Consider the following 25,272-nt stretch of genomic DNA (forward strand, 5'->3'; position numbering starts at 1 on the left):
TTAGTTACTTTAGGCATCACTGACTAACTTCCTACTGTACTAGCCATCACTCCCTACTCCCCAACCCCCTAGTAGAGTTATATCACTGTTTTTGCTGCTTCTGTTATAATTTGTTTTTATTCTGAGGGTGACAGTGCTGGAAAGATGCCAAAACAGACAGGAAATGGACGTAATATCCTTGGATACAGGGAGAGGATGGGTCTTTTACTCACAAAAGGCTGTAGGAGCAGAAGGCAATAGGGTCATGGCCCACTGGAAAGTGGCTTCCCAAGCCTCACAGGCTCACTTGGAAGGCACCTCTGCTTGGGGGTTGGGTAGGGAGGGGAGGTCAGTAGCTCTTGGGTGAAGCTCCCTTTGCCATTTTCACCAAGGTGAAGTATGCTGGGATGAGGAAGAGGAGGTTTTCCTCCTGCCCTCTGATTGTTCTAAAACTGCCCAACAGTGGCTAATAACTGGTAAAACTCTTGTACAGTGTTGTGGGTTTCCTGAAAAGGAGAACAGAAGGTCACTTCTGAGATATGTTTCAGCTGAAGCATAATCCTGCAGCTACTTTTGGGAGGTTAAATAATGTACTTGTGTTGGGAGCCAGCGTGAGGAACTCCGCCCATGGCAAAGGCCATGAGGAAGGAAGCTTGGCATACGCAAAGGTGTGATCAAGCCTCAGGAAACCCCCTGTTCCTGAGCACCTACCCCAAAACCAGAGTACTTTATGGGGAGCTCTCCCCCATAACCATTTCTCTCAGAGAAGGAGTTAACTTGCAGCTCCAGTTAATAAAAATTCCTGGGCGTGGTAAGAGTGTTTCAACTTACGAACTCTGGAGGTTCTCTGGCCTGCCTGATCAGGCTCGTCCAGCCGCATGTGATTGTTTACAGCCTCCCAACTGTGAGAGGCACGGGATGTTTTAAAACTTTCTAAAAACAGACTCTTTTGAGAAGTTAGAAGATCATTAGTATAGTATTAGTAGGATGATTAGGAATTATATTGGTGAAGGGTTTTTTCATTTATCCTGCCAATAATTACTGCTGATTCCCTGCCCTGGGTGTGACAAGGATGTCTCAGGTCAAACCTCTCTGCTGACAGACTAGCTTGTGTGACAACCTCTCAACCATAAACAGCACAGAGAGTTTGGAGTATTAGCATAGGGCTTTTTTCATTGATGAGTCAATGATTGCCATCAGGCCTCCATATCCTTAGGCACCTGGGAATATATTAATCAATGTATTTGGAATATAGAAAAGGAAATATAGTAGTTTTGATGTTAGCAATACTAGACTTTTGAGTTAATGAATCTTCTCTTTTGTTATAGATCACTGTACTTTGTTATAAATCACTATGCTATGTAACTTTATCACTATCTTAAGACAAAATAGATCTTAAGGGGAACATTGGTGAAGGGTTTACATTTGTTGAGCCAATATTTGCTGCTAAAACTTCATATTCCTGCCTTTATAATGAATATAACTAGCATATAGGGAAAATAAGTATTAACCTTTAAGATTAATCATGTTAAACCTTAGGTTAAGTCAATTCCTTTCGTGATTGTAACTCACTACACCCTCACCCTATAGGAATGCAACTTTATTTGGAGGGTGGCGCCTGATTTAAGAAAAAATCACCCTTGGAAAAATAAGTTTTCTGGTTAACTGACCGGTATCAGAAAGGGCCATACAATGTCAGCAGACCTCATGGCCAAAAGATGATGAAACTCATAAGACCTTTGTATAATTTTATATGAAGCACCTGATTGTGACAAGGGTCAGGTCTGCTGACCCCCGTGTGACTCTCTATTCATCCGTATGTATAACAAAAAGGTATATAAACAAACCTGAAAAATAAATCAGATCAGTTTCTGGAAAGACTGATTCCCCCGTGTCGTTTCTTTCTCACTCCCCGTTTTCCTGGCTGAATTCCCATCTGAAATGTGGGTACTCACCAAGCCTGCTAATTCTGCCTGGGCTTCTGAGATCGGACCGGGGAGGCCTCAGTGCCTCCTCTCCTTTGGGAAAATGGAAAGAAGCCTGTGGCCTATGTAGGTGGTGATTGGTATTCCATGTAAACCAGTTGTTCAGCCTCTTTTCTCCACTAATTCTCCAACTACACTATCTGTTTCTAATCTCCCTCTATATCTGTAATTAAATAAGTTTTTTCCAGGACGCCGACTCCGTCCCCACCTTCGAATTACCCTGGATCCACCGGGGCTGGACCCCAGCATACTTGGACCTTTAATTTTTATTCAATCATCTGTATTATCTCTAAAAATTATTTTATTGTAGAAAATTTTTAAGTTTTTAATGAGTAGAGAGAATAATATAATGAACCTCAAGTGCTTATCACTCAGCATTAATATTTACAGCTCATGGACAATCTTATTTTATCCATACTCTACCTACTTCCCCAAGATTATTTTGAGGCACATCCCACATATCCTGTCATTTCATTCTTAAGCATTTCAATACAAACAGTATTTCTTAACTTACTCTTGTTGTAAAATTAGCAATGTTTGTGTCCTCATCTTTCTCTTTTCTTCTACTTCTCAACTCTTTTGAGAGTCTGACAAAATTCCAAACTAGAACAATTCAATTGTCTAACACCACACTGTGTAGATTGGGATGATAAATTCTTGGTCTCTAAACCCTGCTGGCTCTTTAGCACTGGTCAACAATTATGCAGACAATTATCAGAAAATAGCCTCCATTACCTATATAAATGCTACAAAAGTTGCCAAAAACCCCAAAGTTCTGATCCTGAGCATAAAGCTCTCATCTCCAATGATGCGTTCATCTAGTGCACATTTATGGAGTGTGAGGACACGGAAATATAAAAAAGCCCTTGCCCTTATAGAAACCTCTGTAGAGCGAAAAAAAAGACACATCTATCACTGTGGAGGCACAGATGAGGAAAGGAAGCTGCTACGGGATATGCCCCAGCCTTGTGAAAACTTCTGCCTGCCCTTCTCTCCAGGCTCCTTGCTTACAAAACTTGTCACTTCAGCTCTGCTCAAGTCCTAGTAGTTCTGGAAAGTGACTGGACATATCCCTCCCCAACCCTGAACACTGAACTCATGTTTCTTAGGACTTCATGCAGACTCGGGCACCACAGAGCATTCCCTTCTTCTCCCAGGGTGTCCAGCAGCATGGGGGCACACCCTGCCTCCCAGCATCTGGCACGGCTCCTGCTTTCCATTCATGGCTGCCTCTCTGGGTCAGAAGGTGAGCTAAGTGAGTGGATGTTAAAGGCAGTCTAGTGGGTCTTGGCTATGGAGATCACAAAAGAGAGGTCTGCTAGAAAAAGATCTACCCATCTCAGCCATAGGTGGTGTTCACAGATGGTGTGGATGGGGCTGTCCAGGGGAAAAGGGCCCAGAGGAAACCCAAGAGAACAATGGCACTGAAGACCTGAGAAGAAACAGTCAAAGCTGAAAAGCAGGAGAGAGGAGACTTTTCAGAAGAAGGAATAACAATGATCATGATGAAAACCATGAGCAGGACAAGAAGTTTAAAAGCCAACTGAAATTAAAAAAGATTTACACTTTTTTATTTTTTGGCTGCGCTGTGCAGCATGTGGGATCTTAGTTCTCTGACGAGGATTGAATGCATGCCCTTTGCACTGGGAATGTGGAGTCTCAATCCCTAGACCGCCAGGGAACTCCAGATTTACACTTTAAGTAGTTTAGTTCTAAATGTATTTCATAGCTTTATAATTCTTAAAATCCTTAAGATACAGATATCTAACACCAGGAGCTATGTGTATACATTATTATTATACAATAAATATGACTTTTAGACATGTATCTGACTGTTCATAAGAGCTAAAGAGTGAAAACAGCCCAAGTATCCATCAACAGATGAACAGATAAACAAAAAATGTGGTTTATCCATACAACAGAATACTATTCAGTCTTAAAAAGGAATGAAGTACTAAAACACTAAATATGGTTGCACTTTGAAAACACTATGCTAAGTCGAAGAGCCTAGCCACAAAGGACCACCTATTACATGATTCAATTTCTATGAAATGCCCAAAACAGGCAAATCTGCAGAGAAAGAAAGTTGACTGGTGGTTGCCAGGGACTAGAGGGAGGAAGAAATGGGAAGGGACCACATCTGGGATTGGGGTTTCTTTCACGGGTGATGAAAAGATTCTAAAATATTATGTGAATATACTAAAACCCACTAAATTGTGCACTTTAAATGGGTGAATTGTATGGTATGTGACTTATATCTCAATAAAGCTGCTACTAAAAAAAAAGTATATCTGAGTCAACAAAAGTTTCATACATCCTTTGCTTAGTGTAGCAATCCTATTAGCACCCGTAAACATAACTCTAACATCTATATGAATGCCCAGTTCTCAATATAAATTCTGTGCTGCCTTCACTTGTGAACACTAGCCTCTTACAAAAATAAACTAGCAAATGAAACAGCCGGCATGGAGAGGACTTTAATATTAGTTCCACTTTCAATAACAACCTCTGTTGCAGAGCCAGTAACAAGCCAGAATCTCAGCGCCACCACCCACCTTCCCACCTCACACACAATGTCTGTCTGTGCATTCTCTATCCTGAATACCTGCCCTTCCAAACTATAGCCGTGGCTGAAGAGGTGAATTCTGCTGACTCGGGGAACACCTAGAATCACTTTCAGAAAGCAAGGGCTAAGGAAGGGGCACTAACTTTCAAGAGCAACCAACCAGAAACCAGGCACAACTGACCCAACATACCCCCCACCCTCTGACACACAGGCCTCTTCAGTCTGGGTGGTTTTTAAAAAATTTTAAACTGAATCTACAAGGATTTTTATAGTTAGTTTCAAACTCCTTCGGTTAGCAGTTGTAGGTTTTGATCTGTTCCTAATTATGGAAAAGAATTCTGGGATCAGTTCAGAGTGAAAGAATTTGAGTTTACCATGACCATTTTTAAAGCACTAATATTTACACAAGTTGCTGAGTAGAGAAATAAATTGTCTCACTTTGCTTTAAATAATGAGAATCAAAGACAAAAAAAGAAAACAGGCTTTTGTCTGCATTGAAAGTCATACTGAAATTTAACTGAATGGGTTACACTGTACCATTTATACATTCCCCTGTTCTCTTCCTTAAATAAGTCTCTACATTAACTAAATCTGTACAGTCTCCAAGTGTGTATTTAAAAGCTAACTACACCTAAAAAGGCTAAAACTCTGAGGAAAATAAAGCAATAAAGAAAGGTACAGCCCTCTCTGTTAAGAACATGCTCACATCTGCCCAGGAAGATACAAGCTCAGTCCACCACTCAGCACACACCAGATACAGTTCTCAGTGTGGAGAGAACCAGCACTGATCAGGTTCTTGTATGAAAACACCAAAGGTCCAGCCACACTGTTTGTGAAAACTGCAGCTTTTTGTACCAAAGAGCAAAAACATATGTTTTCAAAAGAACTTACCTGTTTCTCAACGAAAGCCTGGCAAACTAAATGGTGAACATGCCATCATTTATTTTCCGAAGTGCTCCTGAATGCAGCTTTCATAAGTGGATCTTATTCAAGTGAGTGATCCAGTTCAGGTGAAGAGGACCAAAAAATCAGGCAGAAAACCAATATTTCGTTGAGTCTTAAACTTGAAATGAGTACTTAAAAAAGTGAGTGTGGGGAAGAGATCCCTCTAGAAGGGAATGACCATTTCAGTGACTTTCAGAGGGTGGAGCAACTGGGCATTGGGAGGAAAAAAAACAACTAGAACTCGGCATTGGCAACAGCACAGCTATCTCCAGCACAAAAGCCTGTTTATGCGCACAGAGCCCTCTTTCCAAATGGGAAAAAATACCAGCAACATAAGTCAAGATTGTCACTAAGAATCTTAAAAAATATTAATCATTTTTCAACTATAAGAAACAAAGCTTGAAGTTCAATCAGATTTAGAATATAACAAGATATGTCAGTATAAAAACAACTTCAACTTAAAACAAGTCAATAAATTATATTTAAAAATATTTTACAATAGTATGTGCTCTATAACTTGGCAGTGTTAGCAGATGTTATCAAAATGAAATTGTACTAAGTAGAGAGCCTAGAGTTCATATTCCCTAGGATCAGAGAAACAACCTAACCCTGCTAGCCCCACACTAAATATAGCCAGTGGCAGAGAGAATTTTAATAAGGCTCCTAAGATGCCTACTACACTGATGTGCAGAAGGCAATGGTGACCCACTCCAGTACTCTTGCCTGGAAAACCCCATGGACGGAGAAGAAGCCTGGTAGGCTGCAGTCCATGGGGTCTCAAAGTGTCGGACACGACTGAACGACTTCACTTTCATGCATTGGAGAAGGAAACGGCAACCCACTCCAGTGTTCTTGCCTGAATCCCAGGGACGGAGGAGCCTTGTAGGCTGCCGTCTACAGGGTCACAGAGTCAGACACGACTGGAATGACTTAGCAGCAGCAGCACACTGATGTGCATACCCTGTACAATCTTCTCCTCTGGAGTGTGAGTGGGTCTGATCTTATCTGATAAGCCCTTTGAAAAGAAGGTCCAGGAGAAGTCAAAGAAAGGTGAAGCTTCAGTAGGTCTGTATCTATTTTTGGTCTTAAATTTTTATGTTCAAATGTTATATAACTGGAATTATGTAGCATGTAAAATTTTAAGATATTTTTCCTACTCAGCACAATTTCCTCAGATTCATACAAGCTGTTGTATCAACAATTTGTTTCTTTTTATTCCTGAATATTATTCCATGATATGTATGTAGTACAGTTCATTTAATCATTCACCTGTTGAAGAATACTTGGGTTGCTTTCAGTTTGGGGCTATTATGAATAAAGCTGCTAAATATTGCTCTACAAGTGTCTGTATGAATATCAGTTTTTATTTCTCTGGGATAAATGCCCAAGAATATAATTGCTGGGTTAAGTATAGTAAATGCAAATTTAGCTTTATAAGAAAAACACCAAACTATCGATATTTTCCAGAGTGGCTGTACTATCTTACCAGCAATGTATGCATGATCTAATTTCTCTGAATTCTAACATTTGGTGTTATTACTGTTTTAAATTTTAGCCATTTGATAGGTATGTAGTAATATTTCATTCTAATTGTGGAGTGTGTGTGGTTTGTTTTTTTCTGTCACACCATGTGGTTTGTGGGATCTTTGTTCTTCAACTAGGGACTGAAGCTGGGGCCTCAGCAGTGGAATTGTGGAGTCCTAACTACTGGACCACCAGAGAGCTCCTCTTCTTGGCTTTAACTTGTATTTCTTGAACAGCTTTTAATGCTGAACATCTTTCATGTCATTATCTACCATATTTATATCTTCTTTGATAAAATGTCTCCATGTCTTTTGTCCATTTTCTGACTGGACTGCTTTTTAATGTTGCATTTTGAGAATTCATCTTATCTTCTAGATACAAGTCCTTTGTCAATAATATCTTTTGCAAATACTTTCTCACAGTATATAGCTTGTTTTTCATCCTACCAAGGTCTTTCACAAAGCAAAGCTTCTGATTTTGATGTGAGCAATTTTTTTCTCATAGGTCATGTTTTTGTTGTCAAATATGAAAATCTTTTGCCTAGCTTTAGGATATGAAGATGTTCTCCTTCTTTTCCCCCTTAAAGTTTTATAGTTCTACATTTTACACTTAAGTCTGTTATCCACACCGAATTAATTTTTGTATAAAATGTACGGTTTAGGTCAAAGTTCATTTACTTGTCTATGATTGTCCAACTCTTCTAGTAGCTTTTTGTTTGAAAGGCTATCCTTCTTCCACTGAACTGACTGCACCTGTCAAAAATCAGTTGGATGTATTTATGTGGTTCTATTTCTGGGTTCTTTATTCTGTTCTACTGATCTACATGTCTATCCCTCCAATAATAACCACAATGTCTTGATTAGCTAAATAGTAAGCCTTATTAATTTTCATATAGTAATTCTTCCCACTTTATTCCTCTTTTCAAAACTGTTATAGCTATTTTAGAATCTTTGCTTTTCATATAAATATTAGAATAAGCTTGTCAATGTCTAAAGAAAAAAACTCGCTTTTTTTAAACTTTAAAAAATTGGGGTAAATATTAAGATAAAATTTATTAATATTTTACTTTAACCAGTTTTAAGCATATGATTCAGTAAGCACAGATGCTGCAAAGATTGGAAGAGAGGACACTATGAACAACTTTGTGTCAGAAAATTTGAAAATATATGAAATAAATTAATATCTAGAAAAAATTAGCTTAATGGATGCAGATAAGAGTATCCAAAATATCCTGTAACTACTGGAATCAGCAGTTTAAAAAGAAAACAAACCACAAATAAAACACCAGAATCAAATGGTTTCACATGACAGATCACATACAATTCTAAAGTTATATGATTTTTTCCACAAATAAGAGAGCTAACTTCTCAACTTATAATTAATAAAAGGCTAGTTTAATACCTATAACAAAGACAGGAAAGGAAAATTATGGACTTTCTTATTGAGACAGATACAAAATTCAAATCAAAATATAAGCAAACTGAGTCCAGCAATGCATAAAGTAAAAAAAATAATACATCACTGCAAGTCAGGTTTGTTTCAGGAATGCAAATAAACTTCCAGGGTCATGGTTTACATAACAGGACAAATGGTTGTGCCATTCACTAGAACGAAGCACAGGGTTTGGGGCTAAGATTACAAGAATGACTCTCTGAGTACAGGGAGCTTATGAGTGGCCAGGCAGAAATGTCTAGGCAGCAACCAAGAACACTTGTCTGGTGTTCAAGCATAAGCAGGGCTGAAGACAGAGTACTGAGAATTACCAGGACAGAAGTGGTATAGTAAGTCTTACGCATGGGATAAAGACAAAGGAGAACCATGACCTGAATCCCAGACAGCCCTAATTTTTTAAAAGATTCCTTAAAAAGACAGACCAGAGAATGAGGGAAAGAAAGGACCAGGAAGGCAGGAAGGATAGTGACTCAAATCACGAAATGAGAAGGAAAAGAGGACTAAAGAATTCAGTCCCTGGAGTCCACCATGACAGGCAACTTCAGGATGTGGTGAAAGAAGAAGTTGAACTGATGGGTGAATGGAAACCAGAAACAGGGAGTGTGGTCAATGTTTACAAGAAGGCTAGCTGGAAAGGGAAGCAGACAGTGTGACAGAACGAAGGAAAAAGTAGATTAGAGGATAAATATATAGATCACCTAGACAGGAAGAGAAAACAGAGTGGGAAGTAAAATTACAATGCTGAGCCTGTCCCCACCCTCCAGAAAGGAAAAGAGTGACTGACTGTTCCTTAGTTACAGTCTCAAGGTGTGAACACACACCCACCAGAACTAGATTTCAAGCCCATCCCGACTGATCAGTGCAGACGTGCTTCACTAGACAGTGCCACTGAAAGTTGGCAAGTATCCACAGCCCCAGTCCAGCGACCACACTTCCACAGCTAAAGGTAAACCAAATGTTCAAAGTTCACCCTTCCCAAATTCCACCTTTCCCCAAAAGGAAAGGGGTTAAAACAGAAAGCACTAAGGCAAGGCCCCAAAGACACATGGCAGATGGTTATAAAGAGCACAAATGGGGCCAGGAGTGCACTAGGCCCCTGGGAACAGAGAAAAGGAGCAGGCTGGTAGCAGCAGTGGCTGCAGCAGCCAATAAGAACCTCAGACCTACCCTTTCACATGGAGATGCTACAGGAACAAGCCAGGACTAAAACCTGCATCTGTATGACTACAGACCTAAACTCTTAGGGTGACCTTAGACACTGCCCGACACTGTCCCCATTACCCTCCATCCTATCCTCCTCTAAACTCCAAGAGCATTTGGGGTTCTTTTCATATGGCACTTTCTACACTATAGCTTTCACTGGTATATTTGTTTGCTTCACTTATAGCCACCTTACTCACTCCAGAATTGAAGCTCTTTGTGTAGCTCTACAGGCTTTTAAGTGGCAAGACCTCAATGAAGAAATGAATACAACTGTAATTACCAAATGTGTTATACACCAACTTGCTTTCAAAAGTGCTTATAAATTTCCTTCATAAGTGATTTAAGCTAGCCCCACTACAATCTTCTTTATGGTCTGTGCTCAGCACTCCTTTATCACAGATATCACAAAGGCAAAGCAGTATTAATATTGTACATCTCATTTACAGCAAGTTACACATTAGTGACAAACCATTCAACATCACAGTAATCCAAGTCTACGCCCCAACCAGTAACACTGACGAAGCTGAAGTTGAATGGTTCTATGAAGACCTACAAGACCTTTTAGAACTAACACCCCCAAAAGATGTCCTTTTCATTATAGGGGACTGGAATGCAAAAGTAGGAAGTCAAGAAACACCTGGAGTAACAGGCAAATTTGGCCCTGGAGTGTAGAATGAAGCAGGGCAAAGACTAACAGAGTTCTGCCAAGAAAATGCACTGGTCATAGGAAAACACCCTCTTCCAACAACACAAGAGAAGACTCTACACATGGACATCACCAGATGGTCAACACCGAAATCAGACTGATTATATTCTTTGCAGCCAAAGATGGAGAAGCTCTATACAGTCAGCAAAAACAAGACTGGGAGCTGACTGTGGCTCAGATCATGAACTCCTTATTACCAAATTCAGACTTAAATTGAAGAAAGTAGAGAAAACCGCTAGACCATTCAGGTATGACCTAAATCAAATCCCTTATGATTATACAGAGGAAGTGAGAAATAGATTTAAGGGCCTAGATCTGATAGAGTGCCTAACGAACTATGGAAGGAGGTTCGTGACATTGTACAGGAGACAGGGATCAAGACCATTCCCATGGAAAAGAAACGCAAAAAAGCAAAATGGCTGTCTGAGGAGGCCTTACAAATAGCTGTGAAAAGAAGAGAGGCAAAAAGCAAAGAAGAGGAAAGATATAAGCATCTGAATGCAGAGTTCCAAAGAATAGCAAGAGATAAGAAAGCCTTCTTCAGCGATCAATGCAAAGAAATAGAGGAAAAGAACAGAATGGGAAAGACTAGAGATCTCTTCAAGAAAATTTGAGATACCAAGGGAACATTTCATGCAAAGATGGGCTCGAAAGGACAGAAATGGTATGGATCTAACAGAAGCGGAAGATATTAAGAAGAGGTGGCAAGAATACATGGAAGAACTATACAAAAAAGATCTTCACTACCCAGATAATCACGATGGTGTGATTACTCATCTAGAGCCAGACATCCTGGAATGTGAAGTCAAGTGGGCCTTAGGAAACATCACTACGAACAAAGCTAGTGGAGGTGATGGAATTCCAGTTGAGCTCTTTCAAATTCTGAAAGATGATGCTGTGAAAGTGCTGCACTCAATATGCCAGCAAATGTGGAAAACTCAGCAGTGGCCACAGGACTGGAAAAGGTCAGTTTTCATTCCAATCCCAAAGAAAGGCAATGCCAAAGAATGCTCAAACTACTGCACAATTGTACTCATCTCACATGCTAGTAAAGTAATGCTCAAAATTCTCCAAGCCAGGCTTCAGCAATACGTGAACTGTGAACTCCCTGATGTTCAAGCTGGTTTTAGAAAAGGCAGAGGAACCAGAGATCAAATTGTCAACATCATCCACTGGATCATGGAAAAAGCAAGAGAGTTCCAAAAAAACATCTATTTCTACTTTATTGACTATGCCAAAGCCTTTGACTGTGTGGGTCACAATCAACTGTGGAAAATTCTGAAAGAGATGGGAATCCCAGACCACCTGACCTGCCTCTTGAGAAACCTATATGCAGGTCAGGAAGCAACAGTTAGAACTGGACATGGAACAACAGACTGGTTTCAAATAGGAAAAGGAGTACGTCAAGGCTGTATACTGTCACCCTGCTTATTTAACTTACATGCAGAATACATCATGAGAAATGCTGGGTTGGAAGAAACACAAGCTGGAATCAAGACTGCCAGGAGAAATATCAATCACCTCATTTATGCAGATGACACCACCTTTATGGCAGAAAGTGAAGAGGAACTAAAAGGCCTCTTGATGAAAGAGAAAGAGGAGAGTAAAAAAGTTGGCTTAAAAGCTCAACATTCAGAAAACGAAGATCATGGCATCTGGTCCCATCACTTCATGGCAAATAGATGGGGAAACAGTGGAAACAGTGTCAGACTTTATTCTGGGGGGCTCCAAAATCACTGCAGATGATAACTGCAGCCATGAAATTAAACGACGCTTACTCCTTGGAAGAAAAGTTATAACCAACCTAGACAGCATATTCAAAAGCAGAGACATTACTTTGCCGACTAAGGTCCGTCTAGTCAAGGCTATGGTTTTTCCAGTGGTCATGTATGGATGTGAGAGTTGGACTGTGAAGAAGGCTGAGCGCTGAAGAATTGATGCTTTTGAACTGTGGTGTTGGAGAAGACTCTTGAGAGTCCCTTGGACTGCAAGGAGATCCAACCAGTCCATTCTGTAGGAGATCAGTCCTGGGATTTCTTTGGAAGGAAGGATGCTAAAGCTGAAACTCTAGTACTTTGGCCACCTCATACAAAGAGTTGACTCACTGGAAAAGACTCTGATGCTGGGAGGGATTGGGGGCAGGAGGACAAGGGGACGACAGAGGATGAGATGGCTGGATGGCATCACTGACTCGATGGACGTGAGTCTGAGTGAACTCCGGGAGTTGGCAATGGACACGGAGGCCTGGTGTGCTGCGATTCATGGGGTCGCAAAGAGTCGGACACGACTGAGCGACTGAACTGAACACATTAGTGAATTTAAGTCTCCACTACAGAGATTTCACCATCTTTGTAAGACGTAAAAGCACTTCTTACCTGAATTTTGATGGGCCAGGTGAAATTACTGACATAAACAAAGAAAGTGATATTTGGGTGGTTGCGAAAATCAAACTTCTCATTAGAGAAACTATCTTTGTACTCCTTAATGTTGGTTTTTGAAACAACAGGCATCTCTTCTCCAGCTTGGGTTCCAGCTATTAGGAAGAATAGAATGAAATAAGAGATTTTTTTCTTTTTTGAGCAGAATCTGCCCTCACTAATAATAATGATGATAGTTAGAATTTATTAAACACTGTGTTCCAGAAATAGCACTTAACAACTCAATCTCATTTAATTCTAACAATTATTATCCTCGTCATTTACACAACAGAAAACAAAGTTCAGGAAAATTAAGAAACTGATTCAGATCACACAGCTAGGGAGAGTTTGGATTTAAAGCCGGGTAGGCCGATACACAAGCCAGTGCCCTCAACCCAAATGGTTTTACCAGGAACCCCTACAACTTCTCCCACAAAAACAGGCAGCAGTAACTTTGAAGCAATGGCATTCACTCTGCCACTTCACCCGCTTTGAATTTACCCCTTTAAATCTGTTTGGCAGTGCTCCAGATCCTCCATACAAGGGACACAGATTCCACACAAGCGATGGCTAGCAGTGACCTTAAGTCTCAACACTAGCAGGGAAGAAGGAGTTTTAGGTGTCACTCAGTTCCTTCTGCTACCAACTACAACTGACTCTAAATCCTCCTGACCTGATATAAACTCATCCTATTCCCAAGCAGTCCTTCAACATTCAATATTGTCCCTCAGCCAGGAATTCTAGCGTCTATAAAGACTCATGAAACAGGCTTTTCCCATGGCTGGAGTCTGACCGTCATTGGAAATCAATCACATGCTCAGGGATGCTACCTTTCTCTAAACAAAGACTGTGACATGATAAACACAAAGTGATGTGCAAAGTAATGTTTTTGTTTCAGTCTAACTGGTCATATTTTGACCAAAAGACAGTATTGTGACAGTAATAATGATGATGAAACATAATTACCATTTGATGAGAATTTACCATGTTTCTAGTACTACACTGAGTACTTCATTTATTATCTCATTTAATCCTCAGGATATTCTACATGGCTGGGTATTTTCATTATCCCATTTCATACCTGAGGAAACTGGCTCAGAAAGCAGAGTTGAAGTAACAGGCAGAATTCATATCCAGGTCCACTGAGCTACTTCTTAACTACTATATCAGGGCCACCTTTTCTTTCTTTAGTAGGTTTTCTGCCCAGCAGATCTTCTTTAGTAAATCATAGTAAGGTAAACAAGACAGCAAAAGCTTTGCTCATAAAGCTTTATTTAATTCCCAAAGCACATTTTTCTTTGAACCCATGAAAATCTCATTCTATTAAAAATGCTGCATTTTTCACCTCTGAAGCATGGATGATAATGGTAGCACCAGAGCAGTGGCTATAGCAATGATATTAATGGTGTTAGCCAGGTGAGGTAGTGAGCATGTACTGGTCTTGCTACCATGGCAGGCACTGACAGGTACAGCTGAATTTAATCTACACAACTGCATAAGATAAGTATTATTACTTTCTTTTTAAGATGAAAAATTCTATGGGTCTAGAGATAGGTTTCAGATACTTGCTCAAGGTCTTCCAGCTAATAAGTAGCAAAGGGTTAGGGTTTCAAATCCATCTGTCTGTCTCCATAGCCCCTTTTCTCAACTCTTTCTCAATCAATTATCTCCACTTGGGAGGGCTTCTTTACCTGAGAAGCTGGCAGCCCAGGTGATGTTGAGGTTGAAGTTTTTGGAGGCATTGATGAACATGTCCAAATCCCTGTTTTGCTGGTGAGATGTACAAATAATTAGAAAATTAATTACTGTAATAGTTTCTTGGTTTTAAAGGGGTAGTTAAATTTTACTACTCTCAACTTTGTTAGTTACAAATAAAATTTTTAATGTCTTAAGAGAAACTCAACATTTAAAAGACAGCAAAATTTTTAACCTTAAGATAAGCAATAAACAAGTTTCATTTCCCTCCCATAAAAGTAGGAGATTTAATGCTTTATCAAATGCCAAACTCTATGAAAAAGTATCTTTTAAAAAAAGACCCTCACCAAAGCACAATGACCTACATCCTGTGACCTATATAAGGGGAATCAGTCTCTTAAGGACCCTTTTGGCAGCCTTTCCCAAATGTCTGGAGAGTAAGACACTTGATCAACTGTCATTTATAAATCAAATCTATGTACTTCTGAACCCATAGATTAAATACAGTGTAAAGTTCTCCAAAATGGAAATGGTTTTTAAGAAACAGCATATAAAGCTGAAATAAACTAAATTTTAACCTTTTTTTTAATTTTAAAACTTTTGATTGTCCTCACCCATGATTAAGAATATTTTTCTCTCACTAAAAATATTATTTCAAGAGAAATGACAGAATATGCTTTATTATCTTTGAAAACTTTGTATACCACTTAGAGATATAGCAATTTGAAGAGCTAGTTTATTTTGACTCTTGGTTTTAATGACTGAAAAAGGTATCTCTGAGGAATGTTCTGGGCCACCTGGAGAAAGAGCACTGTCAGCTGTGCTAGGTAAATCATGATACTAACTTTTAGTTTTCCCTAAAACTTGGCTAATAAATCTCTTTCTTGGGGTCAAAAAACTGTTGTTCCAAATGAGTCAAATGCTGTATTTTGTATTTTTGAATGCAATCTTGCTGAAATTCTTCACACTGAAAAATTTTAAAACGGGTTAGAAAATAAAGGTTTTAAAGAACATTCTTCTGATAGTTTTTCAGCATAAAAATTATAACAATGGAAGCATTTCCAAACAGCTATTTTCAAAACATGATTTCCAAACCAGAAGTTCCTCTCATAAAGCAGTTACCTTCTCATTTATTGATAAAGCCTCACCATCCTCTTGAAGGGACAGCTCAAGTGTATATCTATTTATTTGGCCACGTTGCGGCAGGTAGGATCTTAGTTCCCTGACCAGGTAATTACTAGCAATTACTTCTTTCCACGGAAAGGATTAGTAAACTTGAAATCCTGGTGCTTTTGTAAAAAACAAGACATATACACTGTATAACTCTGGAATATAAAAACAAATCTTACTTTCATTTAATTGTAAACATCCCATATGGACTTCATTTTTCTACTGATATATTTATTTCTTAAATTTAACCACGCTTGCTGATAACATTTGTTATCAAAGGAATATACTTTGGCTCATTATCATATTGTTTTCCATGTATTGTTATATTTATCATATTTTTGTAATGGTAAATGGCTTTGTGTATATTGATAATAAGAAGCCTCCAAGGAAGCACCTAAATAATTTATCATCAAGTTTAGTAAAATTTCACTATGTACCAGAGTAGGTATTAAATGACTTTACATCTCACTGAAGAAGTCGTATAGGTGTGTGTCCATGTTCTAGACACTTCACTTTTAAATGTCACACTGTGTTGGCTCCCTTTTACTTGTAGGTAACACCTTATGGCATGCTGGGGTTCGCCATTAACAACAATAGACATAAAAATATTTTTTAAACAGTTATTTAGTAGTAATTTTATTATTTCTGGCTGACTTCTTATGGGGCAACTAAGCCTTCACTGTTTTAACCTCCTAATGAGGGTAAGAACTCATTCTAGGAGCTTAAGTGTTACCTCTGCCTGCATCACTGGTATTAATTTCTATTTTAAAGCAGTAAAATTGGGTTCTGCCACTGCCCCACAAACAAGGAAGTTCCCCTTGCAGTCTCCTCTCCTTTCCTATATGGGGCTGTGATGGGCTGATGGATAAACCAAGTATGTGTAGAGTCAATTTCAGTCTGTGTATCAGACCATGGTAAATCTTAACAACACCATTCTTACCTTTTAACTAGAAAGGAAATAAGATGCAGAGTCTAACACTTCTTTCCTGTACCTCTAAACATTATCCTGTGGTCTCCACTCTGGAGACCACTGCTAAGGCAATGCTTCTATCCATAATGACCAAGGAAAAGATCCAGACAAATTCAAAACAAACTAAGAAGACTTTTATATCTTACTTCATCAGGTGTCGCCACAAAATTGATGGCTGTGTAATAGCGGTCATCTTCCTGGGATAGGCTAAAGGTGAACTGATAGTCAATAAGAAGAGTATCTATGGAAAGAAAGAAACGTGTATTTAAAAACTGAAACCACACACAGTATGTCTCTGGAGATACAGATCGATTTTCTCATAAATATTTAATAGCCAGGAAAGTACTTTTAGCAAAGTTGTGAGCAACAATGTTTTGTTTGAGTTAACCCACCAAAACCTCCTTGTATCATGACCCTGGTTGAGATTTTAGGCTCCCATCAAACTTACCTATAAATATTAATTGATCATCTATTCATGCTTAAAGATACAAAGCTATAAATTAATGGTATAAAAGAAATCAAAACTCCACATAAAAATGGTTGACTCCAGGTCCAGGGCAAGGAATACCTGTCTCAGTTAACTTATTCTAGAAAGCAAGGAAGCATTCAAAGACTAATGTAGCAAAAGAACAGAGCTTGAAAATGAGCCTACTGGCTAAACATGGTATAATTTAGTTCTAAAAAGTACTGCAAAACTCAACAACTTGATTTGAAAATGGGCAAAAGCCTTGAATAGATATTTCTCCAAAGATATACAAATTGCTAATAAACACATGAAAGGGTGCTTAACATCATTGATCATTAGAGAAATACAAATCAAAACCACAATGAAACATTATATCATCTATAGTCGAACAGCTACTACCAAGAAAAGTGTTGGTGAGGATGTGGAGAAATTGGAACTGTCGTGTACTACTAGTGGGAATGATGCATCTATTGTGAAAAACAGTATGACAGTTCCTCAAAAAATTAAAAATAGAATTAATGAATGATCCAGCAATTCCACTTCTGAGTATGTATCAAAAAAACCGAAAGGAGGATGCTAAAGGGCTATTCATACAACCATGTTCATAGCAGTCAAAGAAATTATAGCCCAACAGTGGAAGCAATCCAAATGTCCATCAACAGATACACGGATAAACAAAACGTGGTATATACAACGGAATACCACTCTCAGTCTCAAAGAGAAAGGAAGTTCTGACACATGCAACAACATGAATGAACCTTGAAGACATTATGCTAAATGAGATAAAATAAATAAATAAACAAGAAGACAAATACTGTGTAATTCCACTTATATGAGGTACCCAGGTACCAAATTCACAGAAAGTAAAATGGTGATTACTAGTGAGTAGGGGAAGAGGGGAATGGGGAGTTGTTTACAAGTTTATTTTTCACTACTCAAAAGACGGCCAAATGATTTTCCAAAGTGGAAAACCATTTTATATTCTCACAAAAACTTTATAAGGGTTTCGATTTCTCCACATCACTGCTATTGGCTTTTATTTTTCAAGACAAATATATTAAATGTACTAGATTACAAAAAATTAACTGATGTGGTTTCAGGTTCCACACTATAACCTCTAAGAACTGATCAGCTGCCTGGGTTTGGTACAGTATCAAAGGATAACATCTGTGAGTTCAGTTCAGTTCAGTTCAGTTCAGTCACTCAGTCATGTCTGACTCTGTGACCCCAAGAACTACAGCACGCCAGGCCTCCCTGTCCATCACCAACTCCCGGAGTTTACTCAAACTTATGTCCATTGAGTCGGTGATGCCATCCAACAATCTCATCCTCTGTCGCCCCCTTCTTCTCCTGCCTTGAGTCCTTCCCAGGATCAAGATCTTTTCCAATGAGTTGGCTGTTTGCATCAGGTAGCCAAAGTATTGGAGCTTCAACTTTAGCATCAGTCCTTCCAACGAGTATTCAGGATTGATTTCCTTTAAGGTTGACTGGTTTGATCTCCTTGCTGTCCCAGGGGCTCTCAAGAGTCTTCTTCAGCACCACAGTTCGAAAACATCAATTCTTTGGCACTCTGCCTTCCCTCATCCAGTTCTCATATCTGTACATGACTACTTGGAAGACCATAGCCTTGACTATACAGATCTTTGCCAGCAAAGTGATGTCTTTGTTTTTTAATACACTGTCTAGTTTTGTTGCAGCTTTCCTGCCAAGAAAACATCTTCTAATTTCATGGCTGCAGTCACCACCTACAGTGATTTTATACCCCAGGAAGAGGAAATTTGTCATTGTTTCCATTTTTTCCCCATCTGTTTGCCATGAAGTGATGGGACCTCATGCCATGATGTTAGTTTTTTTTAACATGAATTTTAAGCTGGGCTTTTCACTCTCCTCTTGCACCCTCATCAAGAGGTTCTTTAGTTCCTATTCACTTTCTGCCATTAAAGTGGTATCATCTGCATATCTAAGTTTGTTGACATTTCTCCTGGCAATCTTGATTCCACCTTGTGATTTATCCAACCCTGCATCTCCTATGATGTGCTCTGCCTATAAGTTACATATGTCATATGTTTATGACAATAAACAGCCTTGTCATACTTCTTTCTCAATTTCGAACCAGTCAGTTGTTCCATATGTGGTTCTAATGGTTGTTTCTTGAGCCACATACAGGTTTCTCAGGAGACAGGTAAGATGGTCTGGTATTCCCATCTCTTTAAGAGTTTTCCAGTTTGTAATGATTCACATTGTCAAAGGCTTTAGTGTAGTCAATGAAACAGAGACAGGCGTTTTTCAGGAATTCCCTTGCTTTCTCTATGATCCAGTGAATGCTGGCAATTTGATCCTTGGTTCCTTTGTTTTCTAAACTCAGCTTGACTATCAGGAAGTTCTCAGTTCATGTAATGCTGAATCCTAGCTTGAAGGATTCTGAGCATAATCTTACTAGCATTCAAAATGAGTGCAACTGTCTAGTAGTTTGAACAATCTTTAGTACTGCCCTTCTTGGGAACTGGAATGAAGATTCACCTCTTCCAGTCGTGTGGCCACTGCTGGGTTTTCCAAATTTGCTGACATATTGAGTGCAATATATTCCTTTATAGCATCATCTTTTAAGATTTTAAATAGCTCTACTGGAATTCCACCACCTCCAGTAGCTTTATTGGCATCAGTGCTTCCTAAGGCCCAGCTGACTTCACACTCCAGAAAGTCTAGCTCTGGGTGAGTGACCACACCATCTGGGTCATTAAGTTCTTTTTTGTACAGTTCTTCTGTGTATTCTTGCCATCTCTTCTTAATCTCGTCTGCTTCTATTAGATTTTTACTGTTTCTGTCCTTTACTGTGCCCGTCTTTGGATGAAATGTCCCTTTGATATTTCCATTTTTCTTGAAGAGATCTCTAGTCTTCCCTTTCTGCTCTTTTCCTCTATTCCTTTCCATTGTTCACTGAAGAAGGCCTTCTTGTTTCTCCTTGCTATTCTCTGGAACTCTGCATTAAGTTTGGTGCACCTTTCCCTTTCTCCCTTTCCTTCCTCAGCTATTTGTAAAGCATCCTCAGACAACCACTTTGCCTTCCTGCATTTGTTTTTTTGGGGGATGTTTTATTTGCTGCCTCCTGTACAATATTCTGAACCTCTGTTCATACCTCTTCAGGCATTCTGTTTACTAGATTTAATCCCTTGAATCTATTTCTCACCTTCACTGTATATTCATAGGGGATCTGATTTAAGTTGTACCTGACTAGCCTTGTGGTTTTCCCCACTTTCTTTAGTTTAAGCCCGAATTTTGCTGTAAGGAGCTGATCTGAGCCACAGTCAGCTCTAAGTCTTGTTTTTGCTGACTGTATACAGCCTCTCCATCTTCGGCTACAAATAATGTAATCAACCTGTACTGACCATTTGGTGATGTCCATGTGTAAAGTCGTCTTGTGTGTTGTTGAAAACAGGTGTTTGATATGATCAGTGTGTTCTCTTGGCAGAATTCTGTTAGCCTTTGCCCTGCTTCACTTTGTACTCCAAAGGCAAACTTGCATGTTATTCCAGGTATCTCCTGACTTCCTATTTTTGCACTCCAATCTCCTATGATGAATAGGACATCTGGTCAAGACTCCGCAATCCAATGCAGGTGGCATGGATCAAGCCCTGGTCCTGCATGCCGAATGGTGCATCAGAAATAACAACAACAAAAAACCACTCTGTCCTTTTCTTTTCATTTTATTATTTTTTACTTTACAATATTGTATTGGTTTTGCCATACATCAACATGAATCCACCACACGTGTTCCCAATCCTGAACTCCCCTCCCACCTCCCTCCCCATATCATCCCTCTGGGTCATCCCAGTGCACTAGCCCCAAGCATCCTGTATCCTTTTCAACTATATCTGGTGGGTCCAGGTTGTGTGTGTATGTGTGTGTGTGTGTGTGTGTACTTTAACCAAAAAGATCCTTTTCAACTATATCTGGTGGGGCCAAGTTTTGTGTGTGTGTGTGTGTGTGTGTGTGTGTGTGTGTGTGCGTGTGCACGCGTACTTTAACCAAAAAGACACAGCACAACAGACTGAATGCAGAAGCAGATATAAGAATCCAGTTTACTTCTATTAAGCTGCAGTATTGGCTTTTGATTTCAATAATACTAGGGGTATATCTCACTGTGGTTTTAACACACATATCCCAAATGTCAAATAATGTTACCCATTTTTTCATGTGCTTATTGGCAATTCATTTATCTTCTTTGGTGAAATGTCTTTCAAATCTTTGCCTGTTTTTAGCTGACATTGTCCTCTTATTCAGTTGTAGGAGTTCTTTATATATTCTGAATATAAATTCTTAATCAAAGATATGCTTTGTAAACATTTTTCTTAGTCTGTAGGTTGTTTTTAGTTGTTTAGTTTTTAAATGGCATTTCTTAAAAAACAGGTTTTAAATTTTTATAAGTCCCCAATAAAATTTTTTTTCTTTTATGAATTGTGATTATGGAATCATACTGAAAAACTCTTTCCCATATGCAAGGTCATGAAGTTTTTCTGTTGTTTTTTTCTAGAGAAAACACATTTATTAAGTTCTAGGTGGATGTGAATTTTGAAGGGATGCTATTTAAACCCAGATGGTATGGGTATACAATCATAGTAGAATATGAAAACATTAGCTCACTTTTCTCTGGTTCATAATCTGTCCTAGTATGTAGATTCTCATATAGGAAGAAAATGCATTTATCCACAAGGATCTGGTTTACCATGCATTGTTAGTCATTAGACATTTTATTTTACATATTAATTCCTAAAAAGGGGGTTAACACAAATCAGTTTCAGAGAGAATGATAACTTCAACTGTATTTTTAGAATTCTGTTTTTGATCAATCCTAAAATATGAAATATGATGACCCCCAAGCAGATAATGGCAAATGAAATAAGGTTTCAAGAGAATACAAATAAGGAAAGCCAGAGATGTTTATCTCTGTACTCTTCCCTGGTAACTGCTACAGACATATTAATATAAACCACAACCAGACTTAAAGCAGCTTAAAATAGTGTTCACATATAATATGACATCAAATTAAGAGCCACTTCCATGGGTGATTACTATATTTCTATAGCACTTACCATTCTCAAACCATATTAAAGAAAATAATGAAGTTTTATTAAATTACTTTCCTTCTAGACAAAGAAGAACTGCAAAAACACTTACAATAACACGTTCCTTTGAGAGGGTTTCCTTGGTATCGATTTTCTACCTCACACCTAGGGGAAAAAATGAAGATTATTTTCTATTGTTATCTACATTCAATAGTGAATCTACATTCACTTTAAAATCAAGCAGGTCCTTTTATATAAACTATACTTTTTGAGTCAGTACAATTACATTCTTCACTGTTGCTCAAATCAGATAGACTAACAAGAGTCTGCATTCACTTTCAATGTCGACTGCCCAGCAGTTCACACCACTAACAACCAACAAACATTTGCTAAAGCATATAAGATAAATTCAAATAAAGTTTAGACCCTATTTTTTTATCATGAAAACACATTTTCACTTTTGTATGGACAAATATTCTTCTAAAAGTGCAGTTAAAGCATTTTTCAAATCTATTTACCTGTGGTTAGTTGCTAATAAAGTTGTAAGCTTTTATCCATCTTGGAATGTGTATATGTGGATAAGATTGTGACAAAGGCAAACTGTTTAGATGAGACTATGCCAAAAGATGTAAATACTGGCTGAGTGAAAGAAAGGCTATCTTACATATGTTTTTCTCCTAGGGCCATCTAGCTCCCAGTTTTTATAACTGCAATAAAATCAGAGCTGTTATTGAAAAATAAATACATAAAAATAATTTTTTTCATATATTCATTTCTCACATTTCCTGTTCTCCATCGATAAATTAAACCTGATCTTTAAACACAAGTGAAAGAAGGCTAAACACCAAGGATCACTTAAAAAAAAAAAAAACAACCAAAAACTCTTGGATATGGTTCACCAGTCTGGAGAAAAAGTGTTCTAGTCAAAAAGAATTATTAATTTCCCCATAAATATCATCCATGAACATCAGTAAAACCCAAGCTCCCACTTAACAAAGTGATTCAGGAAGGCACAATAGCTAGGAACCATGATGAAAGGAGGGGAAAGCTTGAGTCAAGCACTTTTCCCAAATAAATAATTCAAGGATGTTTTATGTCTTTTTATCTAGTATTACCAGCACTTGTTTATATCTAAAATTTCCTAAAGAGAAAGTCTTTCACTGAGCCTATACCTCATTTCTTCATTGTATACCATTAACAGAAGGCAGAGGTGATTAAATTTGCTCTATTACATTTTTGTGTTTAAAGGAACCTAGATTTAAAAACTAAATTTAATCTCTGATTAGACTTTTCTTTACGTATTGGCTTCAGGGCAGCACAAAAACAGGAAACATACATATTACTATAAAATACAGACAAAGCAATTTCCTTCTGAATGCCACTATCAAAGTCTCAATCACTGGTGACATTACTAGCATTTTTTAAGAAAAACAAAACTTACCAGTGGCTATCTGCTTATATCAGGTCAATGTTTTGATACTATTAAACATTTCTCTCAAGTCTCTGCTTGAGAGAATGAGTGAAACTAGAACTTGTTTCATGAGGTTTTCTGGTGAGGCAGAGAGAAACTGAGGAACAATCTCTCGTTTCAACTCACCAGGACACTAAAAATAATTATCACTAAAAACAACTCACTATTGATAGATGGGGGAAATGGGGCTTAACACAAGTTAAGTGATTTGCTTCTACAGCACCCTAGTCAATTGGAGGCACAGCCAGGGCTGAATCTCCAAATCTGCCTGATGCTATTCGCATCTTCATGGATGGGGAGCCCAAACTCTTCCCTGGATAATGTTTGATATACATCACTAAGGAAAATGCTAGAACAGGGAGGGATGTTTTGAAAGCAAGAGGAACTCTCTACAATTAAACAACCAAAATGCTAAATAAAATCTTATCCTGGAATACCAGTTCTTCCAACTTTATCTTTTAAGAAAATCTCCTGACATGACAAAAATAGAGCCTTTACTGAAAGACTAATCCACATCAGCAATCCAGGAATTGTCAGTGTCACTCAAACATAAAAATGTGATTTAAAGAGCCATTAAGGAATTACTGCTAAACTGACAACCTCCTCAGTATGGAGGGTGACTAAATTAGACCTATCTGAAGCAGAAAGGGGAAAATTTCAAATCAATCAACTTGAGGATTCTTCAGAGCTCATGGAAACAAGGCCCAGGGAAGAGGGTGGCTCTTGGGGTTCAGGCAGTTTCACAGCCCCTTCACACTCCCTGGTGAGGTGTGGATGGTGCCAGGAGTCCCAGAAGTGTGGTACTTACAGCTGACATTCATCCCCCTTGACGCCCTTGGTGGTGCAGAAGCACTTGCCGGTGTTGGTATTGCATAGTGACGCATGCCCATTGCACCTGCATGCTGGGGAGAAGAAAAAGGAAGGGGTGGTCACAACTGGCTTAAAAGATAACCACTATCAGGCTTTCCTCAAAACAAGTAATTCTGTCTGAATTGGATTCAACTGGAAAGATAGGTAAAATAAAAGCATTCATTTAATAGGTAAAATTCTTTTTTTTCAAGCTGGTGATTTATCTCAAATAATGTCAGAGCCAACATTAAAGGAGTCAAAGTCACCAGTCAGGATGAAAGAGAACATCGGGGTCCACTGCCATTTGAGGCCGTGCCTCTCTGGGATGTAACAGACTCTGCTCCGATTCTATCACGATTCTTTCATCTACTCAATAAACATTTCTGAAGCATCTTCAGTGTGGGCACACAGACACAATCTCTGTCCCCATAGAGACCTCTGAGCAATGACTGCTCCCCACAGGGAGGGTTGGTCTGGCTAGGCTCTGGCAATGGCCACATTTCAAATCATACCAGGGCTCAGAGCTGAGAGAGGATTCCAATGGCAGGTCATGTTTCAGAGACCTTCCAGGACTCAGCACCCTTGCCTGCCTTCTTCTTAGCCTTCAGAGCAAACGACTCTTGTCATCGCCCTCCTCTAGCCACCTCTCATCTCCACCTTTCATCCAACATCTGCGTGTGACCGATGACAAACTTTTTACTCCAGCTGAAATAAATGATCTTTTCCCTCAATAGCTTTTCACTCAACAATCTGTTTTTCTGTGAATAAATTAAAAGTATTCGGCTAGAGATACATATACTTTTAAAATAAA

General features: G+C 38.7%; 1 protein-coding gene across 2 annotated transcripts in view; it reads right to left on the reverse strand.

Annotated features, from left to right (window-relative positions):
* Positions 1-25,272, reverse strand: part of ATRN (attractin) — a 185,014-nt gene that overhangs the window by 49,725 nt on the left and 110,017 nt on the right. For both annotated transcript variants that reach the window (XM_018057410.1, XM_018057411.1), the window contains exons 20-24: positions 24,421-24,514; positions 22,254-22,306; positions 16,759-16,853; positions 14,469-14,547; positions 12,736-12,893 (exon numbers count right to left, since the gene is read on the reverse strand). In XM_018057410.1, coding sequence (XP_017912899.1) covers positions 12,736-12,893; positions 14,469-14,547; positions 16,759-16,853; positions 22,254-22,306; positions 24,421-24,514 — 479 coding nt within the window. The remainder of the gene's footprint in view (positions 1-12,735; positions 12,894-14,468; positions 14,548-16,758; positions 16,854-22,253; positions 22,307-24,420; positions 24,515-25,272) is intronic.

Source organism: Capra hircus, chromosome 13 (genome assembly GCF_001704415.2).
Source record: "Capra hircus breed San Clemente chromosome 13, ASM170441v1, whole genome shotgun sequence".
In the NCBI taxonomy this organism is placed as follows: Eukaryota; Metazoa; Chordata; class Mammalia; order Artiodactyla; family Bovidae; genus Capra; species Capra hircus.